This window comes from Athene noctua, chromosome 22 (assembly GCF_965140245.1).
Source record: "Athene noctua chromosome 22, bAthNoc1.hap1.1, whole genome shotgun sequence".
Lineage (NCBI taxonomy): Eukaryota > Metazoa > Chordata > Aves > Strigiformes > Strigidae > Athene > Athene noctua.
In genome coordinates, this window is record NC_134058.1 from 4,000,372 (window position 1) to 4,026,788 (window position 26,417).

At 54.6% G+C, this 26,417-nt stretch overlaps 1 protein-coding gene across 2 annotated transcripts; it reads right to left on the minus strand.

Annotated features, from left to right (window-relative positions):
• Positions 1-4,019: 4,019 nt before the first annotated feature.
• Positions 4,020-26,380, minus strand: KLHL17 (kelch like family member 17). 2 transcript variants are annotated; one of them, XM_074924580.1, is made up of 13 exons: positions 26,335-26,380; positions 23,353-23,553; positions 15,841-16,093; positions 15,328-15,449; positions 14,665-14,886; positions 13,518-13,634; positions 12,287-12,500; positions 12,052-12,196; positions 11,259-11,426; positions 10,832-10,920; positions 9,662-9,735; positions 8,341-8,522; positions 4,020-7,732 (listed from the first exon to the last, which is right to left on the minus strand). In XM_074924580.1, exons 3-13 carry the CDS (start codon positions 16,049-16,051, stop codon positions 7,504-7,506), a joined length of 1,773 nt encoding a protein of 590 aa, XP_074780681.1. In that variant the 5' UTR covers positions 16,052-16,093; positions 23,353-23,553; positions 26,335-26,380; the 3' UTR covers positions 4,020-7,503. The 2 variants fall into 2 exon arrangements, with proteins under 2 accessions (XP_074780681.1, XP_074780680.1); XM_074924579.1 differs by lacking the exon at positions 26,335-26,380 and adding an exon at positions 25,978-26,106.
• Positions 26,381-26,417: the final 37 nt, after the last annotated feature.

Sequence of the window (26,417 nt, forward strand, 5' to 3'; positions counted from 1 at the left end):
GCCGGGAGCGGCTGGAAGCGCCCGGGAGCGGCGGGGAGCCGGGAGGTTCGTGCGTGCGTGTCTGTGGGTCTGGCCGTGGGGCTGTGTCACGCAGACGCTCCCCTTCCGCCCGCCGGGACTCCTGTGGGTGTGGGCTGTGCGAGGCTTTCGGCCACAGCTCCTGCCCCGCTCCCCCCGCCCCGCTCCGGGCTGGGAGGGGCGAGCCGGGCCCCGGAGGAGCGCAGGCAGCGCAGGCAGGCAGGGCAGGCAGCGCAGGCAGGGCAGGCAGGCAGCGCAGGCAGGCAGCGCAGGCAGGCAGGGCAGGCAGGCAGGCAGGGCAGGCAGGGCAGGCAGCGCAGGCAGGGCAGGCAGGCAGCGCAGGCAGGGAGCGCAGGCAGGCAGGGCAGGCAGGGCAGGCAGGCAGGCAGGGCAGGCAGGGCAGGCAGCGCAGGCAGGGCAGGCAGGCAGGCAGCGCAGGCAGGGCAGGCAGGCAGGGCAGGCAGGGCAGGCAGGCAGGCAGGGCAGGCAGGCAGCGCAGGCAGGCAGGGCAGCAGCCTCATCCCCCAGCCCCTGCTGCCTCCCCGACAACCTCTCTCTTCTCCCGGTCCCTCCTTAGGAGAAGGGTTTCAAGCTCGGGGAGTTCTCCCAAGTTCTCCCAACGGTGCCCTCAAGGTGGGCAAACCCCCTCTTTGACCTCATTTTCCCCATAAAGAGGAATTGACCGCAGAATTTAAAAACCCAGCGGTTCTTGGATGCAAGAGAGCGACCCCAGCACACTAAACATTTTTTACCGGCAAACAGGACGAAGCTGAAGCCCCTAATAAATGTGTCTGGAGGGTTTTGTTTGTTTGTTGGGGTTTTTGTTTTGTTTTGGTTTTGTTTTTTCCAAAAGGAAATCAATCACAGTTCAGCTGGAAGAAAAAAGGACGCAAAAAGATAATATCGGTGATTATTTCTTAGGCATTCTGCAAGGAGTGAGGCTGCACTCAGGCCAGTGGTGTTTGTTAAAAAAAAACAGCCCGGATTAGAGGCGAAGTGAAACAAAAAGTATAGAAATATAAGCAATAAACAGCGGAAAGCTAGTATATATTGAAATCTAGAAATTACAGAAAATTGATAAAGGAAGCAAAGACCAAAAGGAGATAACGTATCACCAGCAAAGCTAAAGGGATATTTATAGGAGAAATGCTTTAAAAGGAGGCAAATCAAAGATTCACGGCCGCGGTATGAGTCCCTCACTGTGTGGAAATAGAAATAATAGTAGTGAGTAGTTAATGGCAATACAAAAGATAAGTGTAGAATAAATATTTCTGTTCTATGGACTGAAAAAATCAGGCAGTTTAGTCATAGGAAATGACAAACCCCTTTTCACTCCATGGGACTGCAGGTGGCTGTTAAAAAGCAAACACAAAGCTTAGCTGCTCTGAATCGGAAGGTCCAGAGAATTTATATAAAATAATTTTACAAAGACTTGAAAGACACTTTGCAGTAAGACTCGCAGGACCATGGAGTTTGCAAAGAAATTGCATAAGTTAATGGAGATACCAATATTTCAATGGGTGAAGAAGACCAGCCCAGTAGTTATGGGTTTATCAGTTGACACTGATTCCTAGGAAAATGATGTAACAGCTGTTAGGGAGTTTGATTAGCTTTAAGGATTAAAGGAGAATAGAATTAATTCAAATCAACTTGGGGAAAATAAAATCAGATTTAGTTACTATAAAGCAGGTGATGCCACACATCTACGCAACTTTCTAGTAAGACTCTGAAACACTACAAAGACTCTAGGATCCACAAATCTATTACAGACTGGCCAGGCAGGGAGAGTTAATGCTGTGAACAGGGACTGTTCTCTGGGAAGAGCGTTTCTGTGGGCTGCTCCAGGGAGCAGGTTTTGTCTCCAGACTGTGACAGTCCAGCAGCTCCATCTTGCTACGGTAGCAGAGAGGCTACAGGGATGCAGCGAGGCTGGAAGTGCCTGTGTGGGGAACAGACCTGGGACAACCAGCTGGCAAAGAGACAACAAGAAGAGATGCAGAGAAAGTGAAGCTGGAGACGTTGAACCTGGGAACAAGGCGTACAGTTTTAACTGTAGGAAAGGTTATTTCTTACCGGAACAACTCCCAGAGGACTGTGATGGCTTCTTCAACATAGGATTTTTAAAACCAGGAGAGGATGTTTTCCTAGAAAATCTGTTTCAGTCAAAGTGGGATTTGCTATGTGAGGTCTGATGGGCGTATTGGATGTGTTAGACTCTGCATCTGCCTTGTTTTGGGACTGAAGTCACCTTGCAGTAACAAAATCAACATATCCCCGAAGAGGTAATTGTATAGCCAGGCAACACTTGTCCGGAGAGAGCTGCTGATAATGGACATGCCATAAAATTTCTCAAAGGCCTCCACATCTTTGACCTTTAAAAACAGCCTCTTTATCCCACTCCCCTTTCTGTCATATAATCCATTAACCTCCATGGCCAGACAAAGCAACAGGACACCCCTCCAGAGGGGCCCTATCAGAAACTCCATAATTTTTATGGCAGGGTGCTTCTGCATGCTCTGTTCTCTCTGCACAGCTGTGAAACAACTATCCAACAGCAAAGCCACGTCCCAGCACCTCCTGGCAGAGACCAAAAATTACAGTGAACAGCAACAACTGTGTTTTATTCAGAAGTATGATTCCTCTTAAGATCCATGGCTAACACGGTCAGCACTGTGACCAGAAATGTGCCGTTCCTCCAACATTTGTTCTAAATAAAACCTTACAGCTCCAAATAGTGATATAACAGCCTCTCTCCTGCTGTTATTGCAGGTCTGGGAAATATGCATCATCTTGCTCACTGGGGCACCAGTGGCACCACCACGGCTGGCTGAGATCTGCTCCCTCTCCGCCTGTTCTGGGCACACGGGCTTGCAGGGCAAACCGCTGCCCCATTGCTTTGCTTCCAGGAGGACCTGAACTGGGTGGAGAAGCAAGCTTCAGACTTTGGAAAGACTTTTACAGCACAACAGTTATTTATAGAAGCCTGAAACAGAAGCAAGAGCTTAGAGAGGAGTGAGAAAGAGGACGTGGCAGGGCCATAGCCCAGCCTGGCATGGCTGCTGTGCAGCATGGCGCCTTGACTGCAGGGCTTGCAGTACACACGCATGGGAAAATTCCCTTTCAGGCCCCAGGGGACGTTGCCATGCAGCTTCTCATTGCTTTTTTTCACCCCCTGTGCTCCCACCACCGTGAAATGGGCTTAATATTTCCCCCAGAGGCAGCCGTGACTGGCAGCAGCTAGTGAAGGCAGATCGGATGGGCTGCAGAGACACCCCCCTCTGCTGCTGAATGGGGCCAACCAGCTATGCTGGCCCCCAGGCAACCCAAGATGCATGTGGCAGCTGGAGGTAAAAGAGGATGTTTCTCATCTGGTTTTCATTTCTATTAGAAAGTTGGGAGTCCTAGGGAGACCAAGGTAGAATTTAACAGTGGGGAGAGGAGTAAATCAGTCTGCCTCTAAAGCCCCTCTGCCTTGGGCTGGGCTTTTCCTAGTGGTCTCCAGCACCATCAGCATCTTTTCCCTGCTCATTCTCCGGAGCAGGGTGCAGGGACACAGGGCAGGGGACAGCCCCAGCACGGGCATCCTCTCCAGGAACACGAAGTACCTTGTCTGCAGGACAGCAACACCCCGGCCAGGCACCCAGCACCAGCCAGCAGCTCCTTTTAGCTCACCTGTAGCACAGCAGTTCCTTCAAAGCTGACTTCAGCTCCTCTGCCCTCCTCTACTAACGTCCACAATGGCAGGGCCAGGCCAAAGCAGCCTCCAGATGGGTCTCTGTCCCTGCTCTGTGCAAATGCTTGGAAGCCCAGAGTGGCTGCACCCAGGTGAGATCTCAGCAGCAACTGCTCAGGCAGCGATGCGCAGCAGCCTGCCGTGTCCATCCCCTGCCTGGGGCTCCCTCCCCTCCTCTGCACAGGGCAGCACAGAGAGCAGCAACCTCCCTCCGCAGGAGCGGGGCCAGAGAAGGGAAAAGGAAGGATGCAAGAGGCAGGATCCGGTATTCAAGAAAACGTCTTTATTGTACATGTTGGCTTCTATTGCTTGTATCCCCTCCCCAATCCCATGTAGTGCAAAAAATTCAGAGAAACAGAGTTCCACATAAATAAGTCAGATAACTTACAGAGAAATCAAAGTGACAACGGTTTGACATGGAGTAGACCGGGTCTGCTTGCCAGAAGGCCAAGTGAGCCTCTCCCCCCACACTGGGGCAAGGGCTCCTGCCTGGCCTCGCCATCTCACTGCAGACCGAGAGTGGGGTCCCTGGGCAAAACACATCAACACACGCAGCCTGGAGCCACCCGCTCAGGAGTGCTCCTCTGCTGGGAAAAGCTCACATGGGAAATCGCACAAATAACATTTTGGGTGAGACACCACTAACTAAAACTGGCAGAGAAGCCACACAGAGTTGACAGTTCTCCTCCCCTCAGATAGGGTACTACGCACAGACAGACAGACACAGACACACGTTCCCCTCCCCGAGGCCTCCGTCTCAGCGAGGGACGTGCAGCACCAGAAGCAATTCCACCCTGGGATCTCCCAGGGCAGATGCTGACACCTCGTGTCCACACAGTGTGGGTCGGGGTGCTCTGGACCCCCGCAAGCTGCTGGGGAGCTATTTTGCCCTTTCCTTCCCTCTTTCTCTTTACAGGAAAGCAGTGAGCACCTGCATAGTTAGTACATCGGAGACACAAAAGGCTCCCTCCTCCCCAGGTTTCTGCAGGACAGGCTCAGTGGTGATATTGCTCAGGACCCAACCGGTGGGTGACAGGAGTCACACTGCCCGTTTCCCTGATCCTCAAGAGGCAGGACAGCATTGCACACCATTTATAGTATAAATTGCTAAAGATTACAACTGGGGCCAAGGGCACATGGCACAAAAATTCTCCTTGGCCTGCTACACTGCTTGCTTCCCTTCTGGTTTTGCCTGCCACCCCCCTAAGGCAGCAGCCCCCCTTCATGCTACAGTGGCCACAGTTGGACCAGTGCTGAGCCACTGCTGTCACAACTCATTCCTTGTTTGAAATCAGCCCTATTTCTCCCTTCAGCAGTTCCCCTCCGGCCCAGCCCTGCCCGTCCTTGTCTCCCTTCAGCAGGCTGGCTGGGCTCTGCTCTCCTTCCACCCTTCCTCACGCAGAAGCCTCGGCAGGACGTCGTCACGCCGGGCCAAGGCCCAGTACCAGCACCTTTCACTTCTGACACGGCCTTTTGTGGGGCTTTTAGGCAGATCCTTCACCAAAGAGGACCCTGGAGCCAGGGGCACCTTGAACACGCTGGACAATGCGAGTCCAGCAAAAGACTAAAATCCTGATGTTGCTTATAGGAATGGGATGGGAAGGATCGAGACCTCGCTGGTGCGTAGGCATACGCATGCAACAGAGCAGATTTCACCAATTTCATCGTTTCTTCAAACAAAGCAGGTTCCTGTGACCTACTTACGGCAGCCCTACTGCCACGTTGACCGAGAGGCACCTGCACGAGCAGAGCCTGAATATTTGCAGGATCCTCTGCAATGGAGGAATGGGAGAGCTGCTGAGCTGTGACAGGCTGGGGCAGAGGCTTGGCAAGTGAGAGGGGAACAAAAAGCAGATTTAGAGTCTGTTCGAAAAGCCAAAAAGGCCTCCTCAGCCTGAGAAGCCCAGACTGTCCTTGGGGGGAGGCTGGGGGGAGAAGCAGCCCAGATTTTCAGAAGCTGCTGGTAATTTCAGGTGTCCAACATTAGGCACTGTAAATGGGCTTGTAAAACATGCAGGCACCTCTCCAGAAGAAATCAGATCACCATATAAACTGTCTTAAGTTGGGGAGCCCCTGTCTTGTCTCAAACTCTCCTTTCACCCCAAAGAAAAGAGAAAAGAAATCCCTAACCGCTTGAAAATGTAGGCCAACAAATACCATCACAAGTGAAATCTGAACTCTGTAAATGAGAAACGAGAAGGAGCAGGGGAAAAAGGAATTAGTTCAAAACAAACAGTTAGACCATATTTCCAATGCTACATTTGAACACTACTGAGGTACCAGTGGTTGAGTCATTCCTCTGTAATGTGGAGAACACCTGATAATATGTCTCAGTTCAAGGCTCATACACACACCCTACAGCACACGCACTGAAAACACCACCCAAGAGGTTCCATGGCACAGGTGGGTCTAGGACAGGCCTGTGACTTACAGTACTAATTTATTCAACCTTTAGTTAATTCAAGTGGTTGCTTAATTGCCAGGGAGTCGCTAATTGCAAATGGTCCCTTCCATGCTGTTTTCACTGCACATACAGTATATCTCACACACGCACACACCCCCACATATCTATAGAGAACATCTTCCAGGACACAGTCATCATCTCATCAACAAATGAGAAAAGTAATTGCATCCCTTCTGCGGCCTTTAAAAGCAGATGGGTTGGGGAATACCAAGAGAGTGTAAAAAATAAAGGGATATGAAGTCATTAAAAATTAAAATATTAGCATTCAAATAAAAAAAGGCAGAAAATTAACACCCAAAAAAGTAATGCCAGGCAATCCTCCTCATTTAGAAGGCTGGACTGTTCTTCTTTAAGAACCGATACCTTTCCATAAACCCAGAATCTGCTTTGCAGAGAGGGGAAGAGCAAACAGGCTGATCCGTTCCCAGCCAAACTGTGAACCAGGACCATGTGCAGAGAGCAGGCAGCCACACAGTCACTTGAACCTGGGACAGCGATGGCACGGGTGCAGACAAGGTCATTCAACCCATCTGCCTGGCTGGGGGCTCCCCAGAGCAATGGCCAGCTGGGATCTCAGTGACTGAGGTGGGGCCAGCCGAGTACGGAAACGCTGGAGGGCTCAGGATGCTGCATCCAGTTTTGTCTCCAAACCTCACCTCCTCCAGGCCCTGTCCCTTAGCTGGGCTTCTTTTGTTTGTGTATTTTAAGGCATCAATTAGACACCATTGAGAACCATACAGTGGCCTCAGAGTCTTTAACAGTGCACAATAGGCTTGGTAAAGAGTTTGGCTACAGTGACATTCAGAGGAGCGGTTGCACATTCAGCCGTGTCCCTGGGAGGAGTGCTGTCCACCTCTGCCACCCCACAGGGCCCCTGGAAGCTCCAAGGCTGGCTGTGCTCGTATGTGTGGCACCGGCTGGATCACGGGAATCCAAGAAGCAGCAATGGTTTAAAGTTCCCCCCCCACCCAAAGAAAAAATACACTCTTTGGGCGAGTGGTGAGATGAGTCTGAACGGAGCGGAGAGCACCCCCTCTCCTCGCCCTCTAGAAGGAGGGTGCTCGTCCAGGAAGCACATTTCTAACTGCTGTGGTCGTGCTGATCCGATGTGTGCACCAAGAGTGGGGATTGCTCCGGGGGTTCACAGGAGTGCTGGGGCTGGAGGCAGCAGCCGGTACCTTCGCTCTCCTCCTACAGCGACCGGCTGCCCCGCGGGGTGGGCCATGCTGGTCTAGTGCTCTGCCAAGCACCCCTGTCCCCTTGAGGTAAGGTAGGTCCTGATTCTTTGTCAAAGGCTCGTCGAAGACACCGACAAAGTGGGCGAGGAGGGGGGTGGGAAGTTGAGGAGTTCCAGCACAGCCACCCCCACGCTGCTCCGGCGCGTGAACATGCACGAGGCTGCTACCCACTTGTTGGTGCGGGGGTTGTACTTCTCGATGGAGTTGAGGCTGGAGCTCCCATCGTTGCCACCCACCGCGTATAACCACCCATCCATGGCCACCAGGTCGTGGGTGCTCCTGGAACGACCACGCAGAGGAGATCACAGGGGTGTGAGGCTCGAACACGGAGTATGTGGGGTGTAGGGGAGCTCAGGACCTCAGAGGAACTGGCCACAGCTCTGCCACCCACAGAAGGGAGTGCCTAGCCTCACAAATGTCCAGTGAAAATGAAATACTGGAGCCTCCGATCTTCCCCTTCACTCTGATATCCTCCTCCCCCTGGAGAAGTGCCACCTCTAAATAACAGGCCCTGGGAGACCAAAATCCTTGGACTTCCAAGCTTTAAATCCTCCCACAGCTGAGCAACATCTCCTGCGTGGCCTCAGCCAGCATTACCGCCTGGTTCTTTACAGCCACAGACTGCTGAGAATAAATCCCGCTGCAGAAAGTACCCGCTGCAGAATGTCCCTGCTCTGCCCTCCTGGCACACACGCCCCAGTCCCTCGCAGTGCAGGCAGCACAGAGCCAGCTGACTGCAGCGTTAGCCAAGCCCTGGGGCACGGTCTGTGTTTTATGGTTTGCAGTGCCAAGCAAGGCAAGGCTCTCGGTGAGGTGGGATCCCCACGGCTGCAGCAGCTGAGGCTCCCCTGCAGCTTGGGAGCGTGGCAGGGGGCAGAGCTCCTTACCTACGGATGTTCATGGGCGCCACGCTCTCCCACGTGTTGGTTTTGGGGTTGTAGCGCTCAACGGAGTTAAGGCAGCTGGTCCCATCGTTGCCACCAGCCACGTAGAGCATCCCCTCCAGCACGGCCACTCCTGCACTGCTCCGGCGGCTCAGCATATTGGCAATGGGCGTCCAGGTGTTGATCTGGGAAGAGGCAATGTTTGTTCCTGAGCCAGAGGTACAAGTCATTTTCCATGTATCCCTGAAACCAACCCTGTGAGATCAGTCCTGCTCTAGCCACACAGCTCCTGACATAACGGTCCTCCCCCAAAAAGACTTCCTGGGGGGACCCCGCTTCTTTCATTAACTGTCCCCTGGGTAGAGCTGCAGGCCCCAGGAGGGACCTCTGCTGACTGGCTCGGGAAAGCACGGCCGCAGCTGGCAGGAGTCCTGCCATCCCAGAGCTCAGGGATCTCTGCGCCAGGCCACCAGCCACGTCACAGCTGAATCCCAGCCCAGTCGTGGGGGTGGAGCTGTATCTATTTCAAATCCGTACAAGTCACAGCTGTGGCTTTACAGCTCATGAAAAACCTCCAGGACCTTCTCTCTGATCTTTTTTGCAGTGATCTAGCCTGTTCTAACAGAGCTGTGAGACCCCAGGGCCAACACATGTCCCCAGCCTGCCATAGTCCCCGTTAACCGCTCTGGATGTGCACGCAGCAAGGACCTCAGCTGGGAGCTGCAAACAGCTCAGGGCATGTACAAGAGCTGTTCCTCCTAGAGAACTTGAGCTGGCCTACAGGCAAGGGGGATTAGAGTGGTGGCTGAAAATCTCAGATATATCTCAGAGCCTGCGTGGATGAGCTTTGGCTCATTTTGCTCCGGATTACCTGCTGGATACTCTGCCCCTGCAGAAGAGCTGGGAAGGGGGATGATACCCCCTCCATCTCATAGTCACACATGGTGGCTTAAGTCTCCAAGGAGGCAGGCAGGTCTGTGCCACACAGGCTCACATGGGCACACCTTCTGCTCCACTGCTGCTTGCTAGGAAGCCGTCACATCTTCAGCTGTGGCAGCAGTTTGCTAAGAGACCCTGTGTGCCTGATCTCACAGAATCATCTCAGTTGGAAAAGACCTTGAAGGTCATCTAGTCCAACCATTAACCTAGTGACAGTTCTCAACTACATCATATCCCTAAGTGCTATGTCAACCCAGAATCTCTCACTGTCTGCTAGATTCTCCAGCAACTCAGGTAGCCCTCAGCTTTCTGCAGGGCCCTTTCAGGCACCCACAAGGTGGGGAGAAGGAAAAGAGTTATCACGCATGTTCTCTTCTGTATTTACCTGGGGCTCATACTTTTCTACTGTGGCTAAGTGGGATGAGCTGTCATATCCCCCAACAGCATAGAGGTTGCCTTCTGCAAAGACAGTCACACAGGCACAGGAGTTAGCTCAAGAGCAGGGCCACAGTCCCAGCACAGCCTCCCACAGCCCGTGCTCAGGGTGCCCACAGAGGCAGCAGCTGAGCCGCAGTTGCCTCCCGCTCCCCAGGCAGCCAAGCTCCTCTCACAGCAGGGCTCCCCCAGCTCCCCCTCCCCTTGCAGCCCGCAGCATCCTGAAATATTCATCAGGCGATTTCTCTGTCACGCTGCAAGCTTCCCAAAGAGCTCGTTTGTCTGCCACTTCTTGACCTCCTCATTAAGGGAGCTGCAAGTGCTCTCCGCCAGAGCAGAGGGTTATTTTTCGCAGCGGAGGCTGGAGCAGGGGAATGCCAGTAAAGGCTGTGGCAGGCAGGGAGCGTGAGCTGGTGATGGAGGGGAGGGAATCTCTGAGTCAGCACCGAGAGCCAAAACCAGAGAACAAGGCAGGGGAGAGGCACCACAGGGACACCTGGATGCTGCACAGCAGTTCCTGGGACAGTGGGGACCTTGGCACCCCCAGGGAGCTCCAGCACCTGCCAGGGCAGAGAGCTACCACTCTGCATTAACCCCATAGCTGCACTAAACAATGAAGTGGCCAGTTCTCACACCGCATCCTCCTTAAGCACAGAACTCATTCCAAGGGGTCAGGAGGCATCACAGCATTACACTTCATGTTCTGACACCCCTGGTAGAGACAGATTTGACCCTCCTTGGATCATTGGTAAAAGAACCGTTCTGCTTTCATAATAGGGTAATAAGGTTGTCTCGTCCTTTCTAGGGATAGGTGACGATCCACAGCCAGCCCTCTTGCCCCGAAGTAAAAGGGGCACAAAGTAGCTGAGGAACAAGTTGTGGGTCCCTTCAGCAGTTGCTTCCAGAATATGATGCAACACAATTACTAGGGAGACTGAGGAGGAGGGCAGAGGCAGGGAGCATGTCAGGACATGGCAGAGGAATGGCTGGGCTACCTGGACTCACAGCTAGGGAATCTAGGAAGAAGAGGCAGGAACTAGAACAGAAGAACATCAAAAGGAACCACCAGAAATGCAAGAGACAGTCTGCACACGAGTCATGTCCTCACGCCATCACCCACCTAGCGTTGCCACCCGGACGTAGCGTCTCCTGGTGCTCATAGCAGCGATGGATGTCCAGGTGCCTGTCAGAGGGTCGTACCGCTCTGCGCTGCAGCAGGCAGGGACACAGGAACATAAGGTGTGACACTGGCAAAGCCCAGGTCAAAGCTCTTTGACACAGGCCCCCAGGGGCAGCTCCCAAGGCAGCTTGGGAATAGACAAGGAAAATGGAGGGAGGAACAGACAAAGGCTGTGTTCTGTTGTGGCAGAGGGCTACAAAATGGCTTTTCCCCTGGAGGAACTTTGCCTGGGGAGGAGCTGGACTGCAAGACATCTACTCTGGGGCCAGTCTATCTGTCAGGAGCCTTGTGGGCTCCCCAGGCAGCCGGCACCCAGGACAGTGCATGCAAGAGCAGCGGAGAAGCCTGTAGCAAGGCAATCCCCTACCTGTTCAGGCACGAGGCCCCATCGTACCCCCCAGCAGCATAGAGAAGCCCATGAAGTGCTGCTACACCCAGGCAGCTCCTCCTGGTGCCCATGGACACCTCAGGTTGCCAAGAATTGGTGACAGGATCATAGGACTCCACTGTGGCCAAATCAGAGGTCCCATCATAGCTGTAGGGAGAAAAGGGGAGAACACATAAGAGCAGGGCGAATATGTAAGAGTGGGGAGAACAAGTTAAGAGCTGGGAGAACATGTTAAGAGCTGGGAAGTCTGGATTGCAGGTAAGGCTGTGAACTGGTCCTACGGCTCTGGAGCCCATCAAGAGCCCGGAGAGTGCAGCCTGCCTGTCCCTGTCACCACCCCTCCCCTCTCCCCCCTGCCCAGCTTCCCCAAGGCAGAGTGCACCAAAGCACTGCTGAAAGCACAGAGCCCTTAGCCGAGCTCTCCGGGGAAGGGGGGGCTGCAATGAAAGCAGGTCTCAGAGGGCCCCACACACCGAGGGGTGAGAGGTGGGCTGGGGGACTAGCAGGCTCCTAACAGCCTGCAGCACAGGGCTAAGGGAAATGGGAAAAACAGCACAAGTCCAGGACATAGCCACGGCCAAACTGAGAGCCAGCAAACTCACTGCTCTGAACTGCAGGGGCAGGGAAGTCGTTTTCACTTGTTACTCCTGCAGTTAGTAACGCAGAGATACCGGATTGCTTCCCCCAGAGCAGCTCTGTGCCGCTCTCCGCGCCAGCTCTGGGCAGAGGCTGCCAAAGGCACCCCCACACACAGCCCCCACGGCCTCCTTACCCGCCCACAGCATACAGCTTGTTCCCGATGGCAGCAACGCCCACCCTGGCCCTGCGAGTCGACATGGAGGCCACCATGTGCCACCGGTCCGTCCGCGTGTCGTAGGCCTCGCAGTCCCCATGGATGGCGAACAGGCTCCCCCCACCTGCGCAGGGGATGGCAAGCGAGAGCAAACAACAGTGCAAAGGCCCTGGGAAGGGCTTGGCATGTGCGCGAGCGTGTGGCAGGGCCTTACCCACAGCAAAGAGCACGGTGCTGGCCCCCTCGCAGCGCCGCGGCCTCGTCCTGCTGTTGCTGAGGACCCCTCTCTGCTCCGGCATGAGGTGGTACTTGAGGGCTTCGATCAGCAGGTCCTTGCACTCCGAGTGATGCCGCACCAGCAGCTCCGTGTCCACGTTGCTCATGAGGAAGTCCCGGCTCAGCAGGGGCAGCCGCACGCACTTCATAAGCTGAGGGAGGGGGGGAGTCACACCCCATCGGCAGGGTGGGAAGGGTTTGTCCCAGCGCTGCCCCCACTTCTCCCCTACAAACCCCTGACAAGCCTGACTCCACTGGAGATGCCTCTGTAGATCTAGGAGCCCTCTGCCTGGCTGTGACACGTGCCACAGCCACCCCAGATCCCCACCCTGCCCTCTGCCAGCACCCACATCCTCTTCCAGCACTCATGCTACAAGTAACAGCCCTCACTGTGGGGCTGCAGAGCCCAGACACCAGTCCCCTTTGCCCAGCATGCCCCAAGTTACCTGCCTCGCCCACAGGAGGGGTGTTTGAACACGCACAACCAGCAAAGGAGGAGACAGAACTTCTCTAGGGTCAAGCCCTGGGGTAGGTGAAAACCCAGGGGAAACCCTCAGAGTCTTCCTCACCCCGCCCCATCTCAGCCCCAGCCTTCGGGAGGACACCCAGGGAGGCTTCCTCCCACGGCTGCCTGCCTGGAAGCAGGATTGCGGCGAGATGGCAGGAAGCTGGGGCTGCTGGAGGCACCAAGAGCCTCTACTGCACCCATGAGAGGGTGCCCACGCTGTGCCAGGCACTGGCAGCCCTGCAGGAAAGGACTTAACTGTGTCCCCAGTTGCAGGCAGGAGGCTCGCAGAGCCGTGCTCCAAGGTACAGAGGCAGAGAGACAAAAGCATGAGCTAAAAGAAGTCCCTGCTCAAATCTGCCTGAGCTGTTTGTTTGAGGGTGGAGGTGGAAGCTCAGGAAGGCTTCAGGCAGGGCTGATCTCTCCTGCTGCCCACATCCTGCCCAAGCTGCCAGGGGTCAGACATCTCCCTCAGATTTGTCACTAGTTTGGATTCTGGAAGACTGAACTTTCTCAGAAACGCCCTCATCTATGCCTGGACTGGGAGTGGTATGGCAGGGATGTGCTGTTCCTGCCCTCTGGCCACCTTTCAGCCACGTATCCACCCATTGCAGGCCCTCAGAGCTGGCAGGTAGAATCAGGCCACCTTCCCCAGCAGACTCACCCTGGGGACGTGCTGTCTTCTGCTGTCCACATCATGTTTGACCCAGCTGAGCACAGCCCGGTACACCTCCTCCTCTGATGGCACATTGAGGCTGTCACTAGAAATGAGGTCCAGCACCTGTAGAGTGGGGCAGAAAGGGCAAGTGTCGGCTGGTGTGGTTTGGGAGGAAAAGACACATTTACACACCCAGGTAAGAGGCCGAGCAGAGCAGCACTGCCAGAGGCAGAGCCCCTGCCTCCCGCAGATGCTGGCAGTTGAGGGGTGTATGGTCTCTCTCACTGAACACAGAAGGATCCAAAGAGCAGCTGAGTCCTCCAAACCAGAGAGGTGCAGCTGTGCCTCTCCTCTCCTTGCCGCACTGGTGCGGAGCAGCTCTGCCCTCCATCACCCTCCTTGGCTCGCTCCCCCCGCGCTGTGCCTGAAGCTGCTGCAATGCCTGACACTTCCAATCAACGTCAGTGAGATCAGGCGGACGACTCCGCTTGCACGCGTCCCTTCAATATTTCATGGGACAGAGCCAGCTGCCCTGGCTGTTCCCAGCACACTCACTTCACGTGCCAAGGACTACGGAGCTGGAGCAGGGGAAGACACATACCCTCCCCTCGCTGCCACACACCCCACTGCCTGAGGACGGACCAAGGGAGGTGTCTGTATCCTGGTGAGGGACCACACAGGGCTGGGTGATGCAGAGCGAGGACCAGAGCACAGCACAGCACCCTGCAGACCGTGATGAGCCAGGGGCCATACTGGCACCACATGAAGAGCAGCAGGAAATGTTCAGAGCTGAGCTCTGAATTAAACATCACAGCTACAGGACCAGGGCAGCCAGGAGTTATTCCTTGGACCCCAGAAAGAGGGCAGTGTGCTCTGAGCTCACATGACAAGCACCAGCCACAGCAATTATCCTCTGTGCTACCCTCCCATCCTTATTTCACATGGGATTAAGCTCGCTGACAGCACTCTTCCAACATATTGTCTCTCCATTGAGCAGAGGGGACCGAAACACAGAACCTGGGTACACTCCCCTGCCAAACCCTCTCTCTTCAGTGCAGGTTCCTTGGGCTTCTGACACGTAGGCTGTGCCATCCAGCACAGACCACGAAAGCCTTGCCACACTCATACCTCCACACTCCCATCAGGACCTCACCTGCTTAAGAGGCAGCAACATGAACTCCTCTGTCTTGGACACCTCCACGAAGTGTTGGAGGACATACTTGTGCGCAGACTTGAGGAGGTCGCTGCAGGAGTGTGTGTCAGCAAAACCCCGGATCCCCAGGCAGTTGGATGGGTCGAGCTGGCTGAGGAGGAATTTGCAGCAAGCATCCCGCACACCATTGAGCTGAAGCAGGCTGGCAGCAGGAAGAAGTGTCTGGCAGTGGAAAAGAATGGGGGAAAGGAGACTTTCCAGGGCAAGGAAACCATTTTCACCCTCATCTCACTGCAAGTCAATAACAGAACAAGCTTACTGAGCACCTTCAGGCACACAAGCACATAAAGGACAAAGCATTCTTTGTTTCTAACAGGACTAAGGTAAAGAACAGCTGAGAAGGACACTTGTAACTCCCCACAGGGCCAGGAAATGGCAGGAGAATGACAGATGCTCAGCACTAGACCTGGCCATTGCGTAGCGCTTTGAGGAGCCACCTCTGGGTGCAGGGGAGCAGAGGAACTCCCTGACCACTGCTAGATGCAGGTGCCACCACAGAACAACAGCTGAAAGCGTTGAGCAGAAGGAGAGGAGGGTCCCCAGGAAGCAAGTCTCATACAGAATGGCTTTGTGGAGAAGAGAGATTTGGGGGGAAGCTCCTACCTGCACATTCCCCTCGCCCACCACAATCTCAGCCGTGTAAGCGTATTGCACCAGCTGCTCCAGGGCCTGCGGGTCGATGTCGTGCAGCGTCACATGGGTCTGGCGGCTCTCACTCATCTCATCTGGGGCAACACAGATACTAGACATGAACAGAGTCCCACAGCAGGATTGTTTCCCCACAGGAAGGCTTGGACCATGCATGGAACAAGCTGCTTCCACCTCCACAGCCCAGGAAGGTCTCTGGCCCACCTCTTAGCAAGGAGAAGCAGCATGGAAATGGGGTCCATGTCTGCAGGATGAACATCGAGATCCCTGTGCAGGGGGTTAGGGGCTTCGTGGAAGGGAGTCAAATGAGGAATATTACTGTACGCGCTCACAGACATGATATATAGGCACTGCGTTTCCATAGGGTAGGGCAGTGGAAATAGGGAGCAGGACAGAAAGATTTGCAGAGAGGAGAGGGTTTGAAGAGCAGGGAGACCCTGGCCATGGGGAAGAGAGGAGGCTACTTGCTTGTGAACATGGCGTGGAAGTACGGGCTGCACGAGGCCAGCACCACCTTGTGAGCCTTGATCTCCTTGGTGCCCACGTGGAGCACGATGTCGCAGAGCAGCCCACGCTGACGCATGCGGTTCATGCACACGAAGGCGTCGTGGTAGTGTCGCTTGGAGTTGTGGGAGATGCTGTGGCCGTCGCGGTTGAGGAGCTGCACGCCCCCTTCCATGGCTGCAGGTGGTAGATGCTGGGCTTTGCCTTCTCACCAGCACTGAGATGGGGGAAAATCAAAGTATTACCCAGGCAGGAAGAGCTCTAGCCCCAGACAATTCCCAAGTATGTCCACCACCACTCAAAGACCCTGCACAAGAACAGCTCCCGCCTAACCAGCCCCTGCCAGGGAAACATCATCCTGCTCATAAAGCAGCGACAGGGAGGAGACAGTCCCTGGAGGAACAGAAGTAATACAAAGCCATGCTGAGACTCTTCTCTGTTCCGTGACACTCACTGCTTCCCAGCCGTGTTCATCTTTGGATTGATGTCCTCCTTACCTTCCCTCAGAAGGGTACTGCTCTACAACACATGCACTCACACTGCTTTACCTGAAAGTTGCACCATCTCCAAATCTGCCAAACAAGGTGCATTTCCATGAAATATCAGCAGAAGCATTGATCTCAGAAGTCTCACCCGAGCATGCCAGTCCTGCACTGATCAAACACAGCTTAAATATACCACTAGAGACAGGGAACATTTCAATCCTGCTTAGCCTAAACAAAAAATAACCAGGGAATCTCGTAACATCACTCTTGCCCACATCCTAAAAGGCAAGAGTGACCTTATAGGCCACAGCTCTGAGTGGTGGCTGTTCCCTTCCAGCTTCCAGAAGATGCTAGGAGATTTGTAATGAATGCACCTGCCTTCAGAAGTTAAGCTCTTTAGCTCTACAAAAGTTAAGAGAGTTGCTGTCTTTCCTGTGCCCACACAATTCAGGATAAGGCAGAGGGCAAAGGCAATTGCAGCACAGAGCTCCACAGCCCTGGTACAGAATCCTGCAAGACCAGGGGTTTGACTCTTCCTGCCATTTTATTTCAGGCCTCTTTTTAGAGAGAGGCTGGGGATTCCCAGGTGGCTGGTTAGGGAACAGGGACCACTCACTTTATCATCCAGATCTCCACTTCCCTCTAGTGTCCTCTACCAAGGCACATCCAACCTCACCACAGCCTTAAGGCTGCACCAACCAGTCCTGTTCCAGCACTGCGCTAGCCTAGCAGGCAGTCCGGGCAGAGCAGAGCTCCTAGATCTCCCTGGAAACAGCCCCGGCTGAGACCCTGGCTGTCCTTCAAGAGGTAACTTTGAACTTCAGGCAGTTCTGCTTTGACAAGGCTGTCAGGAGAGACAAAGACCAGAGATGTTGGGACCCGACACAGAACTCCGTCTGCACACACACATACACGCCACTGAGCTCCTTCCACACACTGGGACAGCCCAGGCACAGAGCTAGAGTATAAATAGACCTGGTCAGCTCACAGAAAACAAAAAACTGCCTAATCAAGGCATAAAGGCATTTATTTGTGTGAAGAGGTTTTTCTCTTTCCACGCTGTCTGCACCTAGGCTGCTCATGGTGTTTCGAAACACGTTTGACTGTCTCCCTGCCATCAGCACCTGAAGAAAAGGTGGGGGAGTGAAGAGAGAATGACTGAGCAGCAGGAGGAAGAAGGGGGAAGGAGCTGGAGAAAAAGGCAGCTTGACGAAAAAAAAGCCCGTGTGCTGCACTCGTGCGCCTGCCCCCGCATCCCTGCGGCGAGAGAATCCCCTCAGCCTCTCTGCTCCTCACGACACCTACACGTCGCCAGCCGTGCTGAGCCTAAAAATAGAAACCCACCATGCTGTGCCTGCTCAGCCACGAATGCAGCCTTCTATGCGCTTTTAAATAGCAGTTGTATCATGTACTAGAGTCTGGGGGAGGAAAAAAGATGAATAAACATCTTTCCAGAGCAGGAGAGAAGCCTGCAATGCCCTCTTCTATTTGCATCATCCCGCGTGATGTGAGATTCCTCATCTCGCTGTCAGCGGGGAAGACTCTCGGGCATACAACACAGGCAATGCCTGTTGATGCTTTCCAGTAATGGGAGTAGGATGCCACTGTGCCCTTGACAGGAAAGAAGACCCCATGAGTTAACGGGCCTTCTCCTTCCACACCCCTCAGCTGAGCTTTTCACAAAGCTGCAACATCCCAAGGACACCCTCGGTGTGGTCATTCGCAAGCGTGGACACTGCTGGATGAGAGGTGCCTGCAAGAAGGTGGTTTATAATTATTAGCATCCCTACCTGGGTTCAAGAGCTCCTTTCCCAGACCTGGTTTAGTGGCAGAGAGCAAACAGTGCTTCTTCACCTTTATTCCCCTCCCTAGCTGCAAGCCTGAGGGTTTTCCTGCTCTGCTTGAGCTGGTTTATCTTTTCAATACACTGCTGAGCTTCTCTCCATCAGTAGTTAGGTCATGCCCCTGCTCTAATTGTGAGCACTCGCCTCGCCCCTCCTGGGTGCAGGTAGCAGGGGGTAGGAGCTCCTGGCTCTGCAGCCATGGGAGGACCCAGGGGACAAGGCAGGGAAAAGATGGGACTGCTGCTCCTTGTGATCTTGGAGCCCTGCAAGGAAAGGTTTGCCAGGGGGAGGGTAGCACACAGCTCGGCTGCGGCGGTCAGGGGAGAGGCACGGAGGGCACAACAGACTGAAGGTTGCTGTAGCCGATGCATTGGCACCACAGTAATCAAACACATTTCCAACGAGGGTCAGAAGTGCTGGGCTCTCTTCCCAGCCCTGCCACTGAGTCATTGCATGGCTCTGGGCAAGTACAGATGCAGAGTGACAAGGGTGACATTATCTTTCCTTGCAATGATTCCCATGGCCAGAAGGTAGAGACCAGCTATTGCTCACTCCCCTCTCCACCCACACAGGGCTGACCTGCACCTCACAGAGCTCCAAAGAGCCACCGGTGCCTCCCTCACCTGCACCACCACTGTGTCACTGGGTCTCTGACATGGGCAAGCAGTGACTGGGGCTGGGGGAGATGCCATCCCAGCCACCACACTGCCACTGGGCTCCCAGGAGCATCCCCGTGCCAGGGGACAGTCCACAGGCAGCCTCAACCAACTCTGCCTGATGGTTTTTCACCTCAGCCAAGCTACAGCCACAGCAATCCCTCCCCTGAGGAGCAGCTCACCCACCCACCTTGGGAAAAGGTCGCCCTCCTGAAGCGCAGGAAGCGCTGGCATGGGTCTGGCCCAAGGCTTGTAGGGGGTACAGCCCATTTGCCCCCCCCAGCTCTGTAATAACTTGTTCCCACCAGAGCTCTTTTGCCTAAATGAGTCAGAACATAATCAGTGGGGAAAAAGGGAAAGGACACCCTGCTGCTGCTTGTGCTGCTCCCTGTGCCTGAACTCTCACTGGCAGCACTAAATATTTCCTTGTAAAACTTCATTCCCAGGAAATGAAGGTCTATGAGCACCGCTAAGATATAATTAATGGGGAACAGTGCCTGGACCACAAGAGACAGTAAAGCAGTGTCCAGAGCTCCAGCGGCAGGAAGTAAATACAAGCCCACTTTTGTGGAGCAGGCAGCAGCACGAATGCACGTGTTACGCATCAGCTATAATGGATGCGGTGGCTGACTTGTAATAACTCCTAGGTTATGACAAAAAAAAAGAAGGCGTTTGTTTGGCTCCCATGAGACAGAGCGTGGCCATGCATAACAGCTCTGTTAATTAATGCAAATGATCCCTGCCCAAAGGGAGGCCTGTTCTCTTTGCACAAAAAAACATATTTTGCCGACAGTGAAAAGAAGCGTGCTGGGCAATAAACAGGGAACAGAGTATCCTCCAGGGAAAAGTTCAGAGCCTGCCCTTTCCCCAGGAAGGCCCTGGAGAATGGCTTTTTGTTGACAGCCTGGATGGAGATTTTGTGTCCGCCGGGCTAGCCAGGAGAGCGCAAAGACACATCCTGTACAGCTGGTCAGATGCTGGGGACGAGTCTTTGCTGTGGATAAGGTGACATCCCCTACTCTAAGGCATGACATGCCCTAAGGCCTGACACAGAGCCACGCTTAAATCCATCTCCTCCACGCGTGCCCTATCCCTATGTTGATATCTCAGTACCTTTTTTCCAATAAATCAGCTACAAAGCCCTGTTTTGGGCACAGCACTGCATCTCCCATAGAAGTGCTGCCATCAGACCTTCAGGATAAGACATCAAGTCCTCGATGGCACCCACCTCTACCCCAGTGTTTCACAGCACTCACAGAGCAGAGGGCAGCACAAATTAGGTCGATTAGGTGGCACCACGTTGCCAGTTTCCCATTCAGGGAAGCACTTTCCGCTGTCCTCAGCGTTGGGGGTCTGTCTCCCAAGCACAAAGTCCCCTTTTTGTCTGCAGACCTCCTCTGGCTCCGTCCCCAGGCAGGAAGGGGCTGCTGGCAGTGCTACTCTCCTGTGCCCAGCAGCTCCAGATCCCCATTCCGAGCAGCGGAGCCAAAGCAGTGTTCTCTACAACAGCACAGCAAAACTCATCCCGGGGCAGAGCAACCCTGGGGAAGAAGGAGCTTGACAGTGTAGGCACCAGCAGGAACCGCTGCTTCCAAGTGCATCTCCATGTCCCCCAATCAGAAATCACAATTGTCATTTTTAACCCATTTACCAGTAAGCAGCCTCCTGCAATTCAGCATTCCCCCAAAGAACTGAAAATGTGCAATACACATTAAAGCTCAGGGCAGGACCAGACCAGGGCAGGCCAAGGGGGCCCAGGCAAGCCCCTGCTCAGCTGCATGCACAATGCAAGTAGCTTCTTTCTTCCTGGGAGCAGGGTTGGGAACAAAATGTGCTCCTGTGCTCTCTTCCTTCCCTTCAACAGTCAAGGGACACAAACAGCTGAGCCGGCAGTAACAATAGTGGCTGTTGTGCTGGTGCAACGTAAGATCACTAACACAGCTCGTACCAGCATCCAGAGATGGTGCTGAGTACACCGCGGGCCTGCAAATTTTCATCTTCCTCATTGCTTTGCAGAGACCCTGTTAATTTCGCTGAGCTACCCTTTTTGTTGAACCCTGTCTGTGGCTCCAAAACCCACATCTAAAGAGAAGCTTTAAACCACCAGAAACTAGCAGTATTTTTGCATCAGTAATCCTCTTGCAGCAGGTATGTCTAAGACATCAGGGCTGTTTTCACAGGCTACAGCAGATCTATAGTACCTGCCCTTATACCTCAAACTTGGATATCCCAAATACTTGCTTCTTTCAGAGGGTCTGGCACTGCCCATTACAAAATAGATTGCATTCCTACCTTCCCCACAATAAACACAACCAAAGAGGATTAGAAATCATCCAGTTGTATATGCCCAGGTCTCAGATGCAAAGCAGGCACTAAATCTAGGCAGCTGTCCCCACCAGGACCTGTCCCATTGGCATCACTGATACAGACAGAAAACTCTGTTCCCTCACTACAACACTTTGGGGTTCAGTCTCTTCTCAGCCCCTGTAACACTTCACTGGCATCCAGGGAATTCAAACAGACACCAACAGTGTGCAGCAGCTCAAATTCAGTGTTTTTAATATAAGGTTAATTGTGTGTTCAGCCCAGAAGAGCCAGCAATTGTGATGATGCAGAGGGACCTCACAGCTCAGGACCAGCCAGTGAATGAGATGCTCTGAACTGCAGGTCCAGTCATCGCCACTGTGGCGGCTGATTTACAGCTGCACCTATACAGAGGTCAGGACTGCAAACCTTGACAGAAATGTGACTTAACGTGACAAGGGGGAGCTGTCATTCCTGGCGCCAGCTCTGCCTTCAGAGGTGGCAGGAGGGATGATAGAATTAGGAAGCTGACAGCTTCAGACAGCCAGATCCAGCACTCGGACACGTTGCATCCCTCTGTCAGCTCCTGATGGACACGGTGGAGGTGAGCACCCCAGAACACACACCTGGGGAGGGGGGTGAGCTGCAAGAAGAGGTGAGGAGCACGCACCTCAGCCCCCAACACTCCTCTCCACCTCCCCTCCTCTCTCTTCTGCTCCCAGCAGCTGCCCTGACCACACATCTGGGTTCCATTCCCCAAGCCCCCCTGCTACGGCTGGGAGGGCGAGGTGCGCGCTGCTCCTGCCGATCCGTGGAATTAATCTGCTCTGAGCTAGCCTCAAGGCAGCACAGGGCACCGCAGACAGCGCTGAGTCTGCAGGACTGAGAATCCCCAGCTCTCAGTAGGGTTTGGGTTTTTTTAATGAATTAGGCATAACTGACACGCACTGAATCCTCCTGTCTAGACATCTGCAGAGAAGTGACAAGCTGCCAGAGAGGATGTGGAGCCTCGGCAAGGGGGTGGGGAGGACGGGGAAAAAAAACTGCACAGTTGCCAGCTCTATGGCACAGAGACAGTGCTGGCTTCAGGCAAGAAGGGCATTCAGCACATTGACCTAGTCGGTGTCTTTCAGCAACTCAGTGGGTTGTAATCAATTGGCTCTGGTGCACACAGAAGGCTGGAGGTCTTTTCTAATTAAAGCTTCTCTCCCCATTACTCCTGGGGAGCTTTGTTTGGAAACTCAGCTCAAAGTTGCTCTCAGTCACCCCAGCTCACGCCTGGAAGTGCTTTAGTTGAGAGAGAAAGCACAAGGCAGAGCTCAGTGCCTGCACCACGACATTCCCACACCTGAAAGAGATAAGGGGTATCCAGCCTGCTTAGTGCCTATCTGGGTGCACAATCTTCTCCTTCCCTCATGCACACTTTGCCCAGGCAGCAACTCTTCCTGCAGACATCTTCAAATTCAGCTTTTGCTTTCAGTATTTTGCACAGAGAGGATCACAGCAGCTCCAAGAAGCACTCCATGGTTGGGGGATTTTGAAGCATCTGTGCTAATATTTGGGTCACTAAGTAATTGGTTGTAAGGGTCAGGACCCAAATAGCTTTGGAAGTGCCGAATTCCCAGCTTAGGGAGAAACAAGAAATGGAAACTAATTCATGCCTTGAGATGCTCAGCAAAATGTGCAGGTCTCTGGCTGCACTGGGATTAGACAGCAGTTCTTACAGTCCAGCACAAAGCACACCAAAATCTAAGCGAAAGGAGCCCTTTGCCAAGGCTTGGAAATGTGGGTCATGTCCTAATTCCCCCTTCCCAGTGTCCCCCAGTGGACACAGGAGAGGAGCTACTGTCACATCCAGTGCTGTTTTATGGCACAAGCAGTGCCAAACCTCTAACACAGGCATCAAGCAAGTCTCCTCTCCAGGCAGCAGAATGACAATTAACAGCTTCAGCTGCACTATCCATCACTGTGGTATTCCTGATCTCCCTCTAGCCTCCCCCATGACAGACATCCCTGTTCCCAACTCATTTTCCAGACAGGTAAATGGACAAGATGAGAGCAGCCAGGTCCCTGGAGGCAGCCCGTGTCAGAGGATCTCCATATTCCTGGTTCCTGGACTTGCCCAGGAGCTCCCTCCCTGCAACATCCTTGGCCAGCAGCTATTCAAAGAGGGATTATGCCCTTTACCTGTCCGCTGTGCAAGGTGATGGTGTCTCGAGTGGGTGGCAGCGGGCCAGTTCAGAACGGGTTGTCCCTGCTCAGCAGTGCCCTGACGTCAGACGAGAGCGATGGATCTGATGAGACCCGGCATGAGCTACCACTTGGCTTCTAAAGGGACCGTTGACTCCATGACACGAGGCAGCGTGGCCTAGGGGCTCCAGCAGTAGGCTAGGAAAGAAGGAAAAAGCGCTGGGGTCTGCAGGCTGCAAACAGGCGAGCGGATCTTTTACAGACAGATAAGCCAGGGAACAATGCTGCTGCTGATGTCCGGTGAAGCGCTGCTCACGAGTGACTCTCTGAACCAGGAGCTCACCACCTGCACCCCGGCCTCATCCCTTTCTGCATGACCCATGCCACGTTCACGGATAGTTTACAAAGCTTCCTACCAGCCTCAGTCGTCGTGTGGGTTGGCAATGTGGACATACTGGACCACTTAAGCAGATCTGCATTTCCTCTTCTGAACAAGCTCAGTGCTTCACGCTGTGGAGCAGTGGGAGCCTGTTTTCAAGCCAGAAAACAATTAAGAGCATTCCCTCACATCTTCCGGCAGGCAGCAGCACAGGCCACATACATGGAAACTGAGCTATGAGGAACATATGACATAATGGCCTTGAGTTTGGTATACTGGGGGCCAGCCAAGGCCAACAGGTCCTGGACCCTGGGAATTTCAGCTCGAATTCCTTTTCCTGAGGAGTCACATCCTTTAGAGAAGGCAGCGTGGTTGGTTCGCAGCCAGTCTAAAAGGCCAGGCAGAAAGGGTGAAGCCTCTCAAGTCTACCAATTCTACCAAGCCAGCTTGCTTAAGGGTTTGGAGGCACCTGAGAAAATACAGAAGCCAGCACTGAGACTCCAGCATGGCTGTTCGGGTTTTTTTGAGGGTTTGAGCCTGAAATGCAGCAAAGTAAGACCAGAACCCAGTTGAGTCTCCCCAGCAGACCTCCAGTCTTCTTTGTGCCTTGATTTTCACATGCCATTCCATGTACAGAGACCCAGCCTGATGCTGATGAGAGCAAGGGCAGATGGCCACCAGATGGACTGGAAGGGCAAAGAGATTCTGTTGCCACCCTCACCGAGCTGACCTTAGCTGGCAGAAGGCATAAAGGACCACCCTAGCTACCCAAGATGCTAAGGAGCAACTCTATTTGGATCCTAGACTGTCAAGCCAAGAGAGCAGGTGACTCTTATGCCTGCCAGCTCCTGGTCCGCTCTGAATTAGATGCTATTTGCATCTATTTGACTGATTCATGAATCAGTCCTCAGGAAGGAAACTCAGATCTTTCCACCCTGAAATTCTTACTCACTGCCATGCTGAATAAAGTATTGCCAGCAGATGCTCATGGATCAGGGGAGAAACTTGGGGTGCAGACGGGAGAGATTCCACAGAGGTGGTTGCTGCTGTAGCGACTGTAACCAAAAGGCTGTTGTCCATTGAATCATTAACGAGCCCCATAGCAGTGAACTTGTACCAAACCAGCACCTCCCGGTACAACATGCTAGCACACAGGCATCCCAAATCTGTTGCAGAGGCCCCTCCCGCCTCCCATCCTTAAACACAGCTCATCCCTTCAGCTCGTCCATCCTGAAAAGGGGCAGAAGCTCACTGAGGCTCATTGCAGTGGAGCCCTGTCCTAGGGGCGAGTTACCCGCATCAGCCTAGAGACTGAGCAAAGGCACCCGAATATCCACATGTTGCTGAATCACTCCAGAACTATCCTCCCTCCTTGTGGTCTCCAGCCACGGAGAGCACCCCAAGACAGCGCTCATCAGCTATGAACTCGAAGGAGAGCAGGCTTCCCATACAAAGAGACCCCATAAAAGCAAGGCCTCCGTTTCTGCAGTCTTCTAGCTTGGCACAAAAGCCTGGTCAGTCAGTGGTCCTGTCCTGACACCGGAGAGCAGGGGCAGCCACCCGACCGCTGCGTTCTGAGGTCCCAGGGCCAGCACTCCTCGGACGGGGAGGTATTTGCTCAGCCAAGAGAACCAAACCAGCTGCCTGCCCCGGCCTGCTGCTCCCCAGGACCCTCTCCGCGAACAGAGATGCTGTAGCTCCAGCCCTCTGCCCGAACAGTCACTGCAGAGGCCAGAAAAAAGCTGCCTCCTGCTTCCTTCCCCCTCTAAGAAAATCCGAGACGTTTCTCCCCGTGCCCTTCAGCCAACGCTACCGTGCGCTTCCACCGAGGGTGAGCAGACCCGCCGCTGCCAGAACCTCCTGCAGCTGCTCCCCGGGCCCCCAAATCTCGCAGGGCTCTAAAGCTCTAAAGGGATCCCCCCGGGGCTGGGCAGAGGGCGGGGAAGGAGACCAGGCTGAGGCTCGGCTACGGGGCGACGGAGGGGCAGAGAGCGGGCAGCGAGGCAGCCGGTTGCCCCTCCAGCCCTTCTGCGTTGTGCCCCGGTAAGCCAACTTGCTCTCCGAGGAGAGACGTGCCGCCAGCACCGCGGGAGCAGCGGCGGGGAGTGATGGAGACCTGCTCCGGAGGGTCCTCCTGCCGCCACCCCCCCCCTCCCGGTAACCCCTCCGGGGTGCGAGTGCCCGGCCTGGCCGCTGCGGGGAAGGAGGGGACGGCGACAGGGCCGTGCCCCGGCGGTACTCACGGCTCCGGTGCAGCGACGGCCCAGCCCCGGCCCAGCCCGCGGGATGCTGCGGGGACCGGCTGCCCCCGCTCCGCTACCGCCGGCCCCGCGGCGGGGAGACGGGGCGGGGCGGGGGCGGGCAGGTGCGCGGCTCCTCCTCGGGCCGCGGCGGGACGGGGACAGGACCGGGGCGGCCCCGCGGCTGCGGCTTCCTCCCTCACCCGGAATAACCCCGCCGCGGAGCCGTGGCGAGACCGGCCCACGGCACGGCTCGCCGCTGCGGGCCCCCCCTCCCCCGCCCCGCAATTAACCCCGCCGCGCACGTGTCCCCGGGCTGCGGGGGAACGGGGAGCCCGGCCCGCCCCGCCGCTCGCTTACCGGGCGCGGGGCCCGTCCCGGGGGGTGCGGACACGCGCGGCACCGGCCCCGCCGAGGGGAGGGGGGGCGGTGGGGAGAGACCC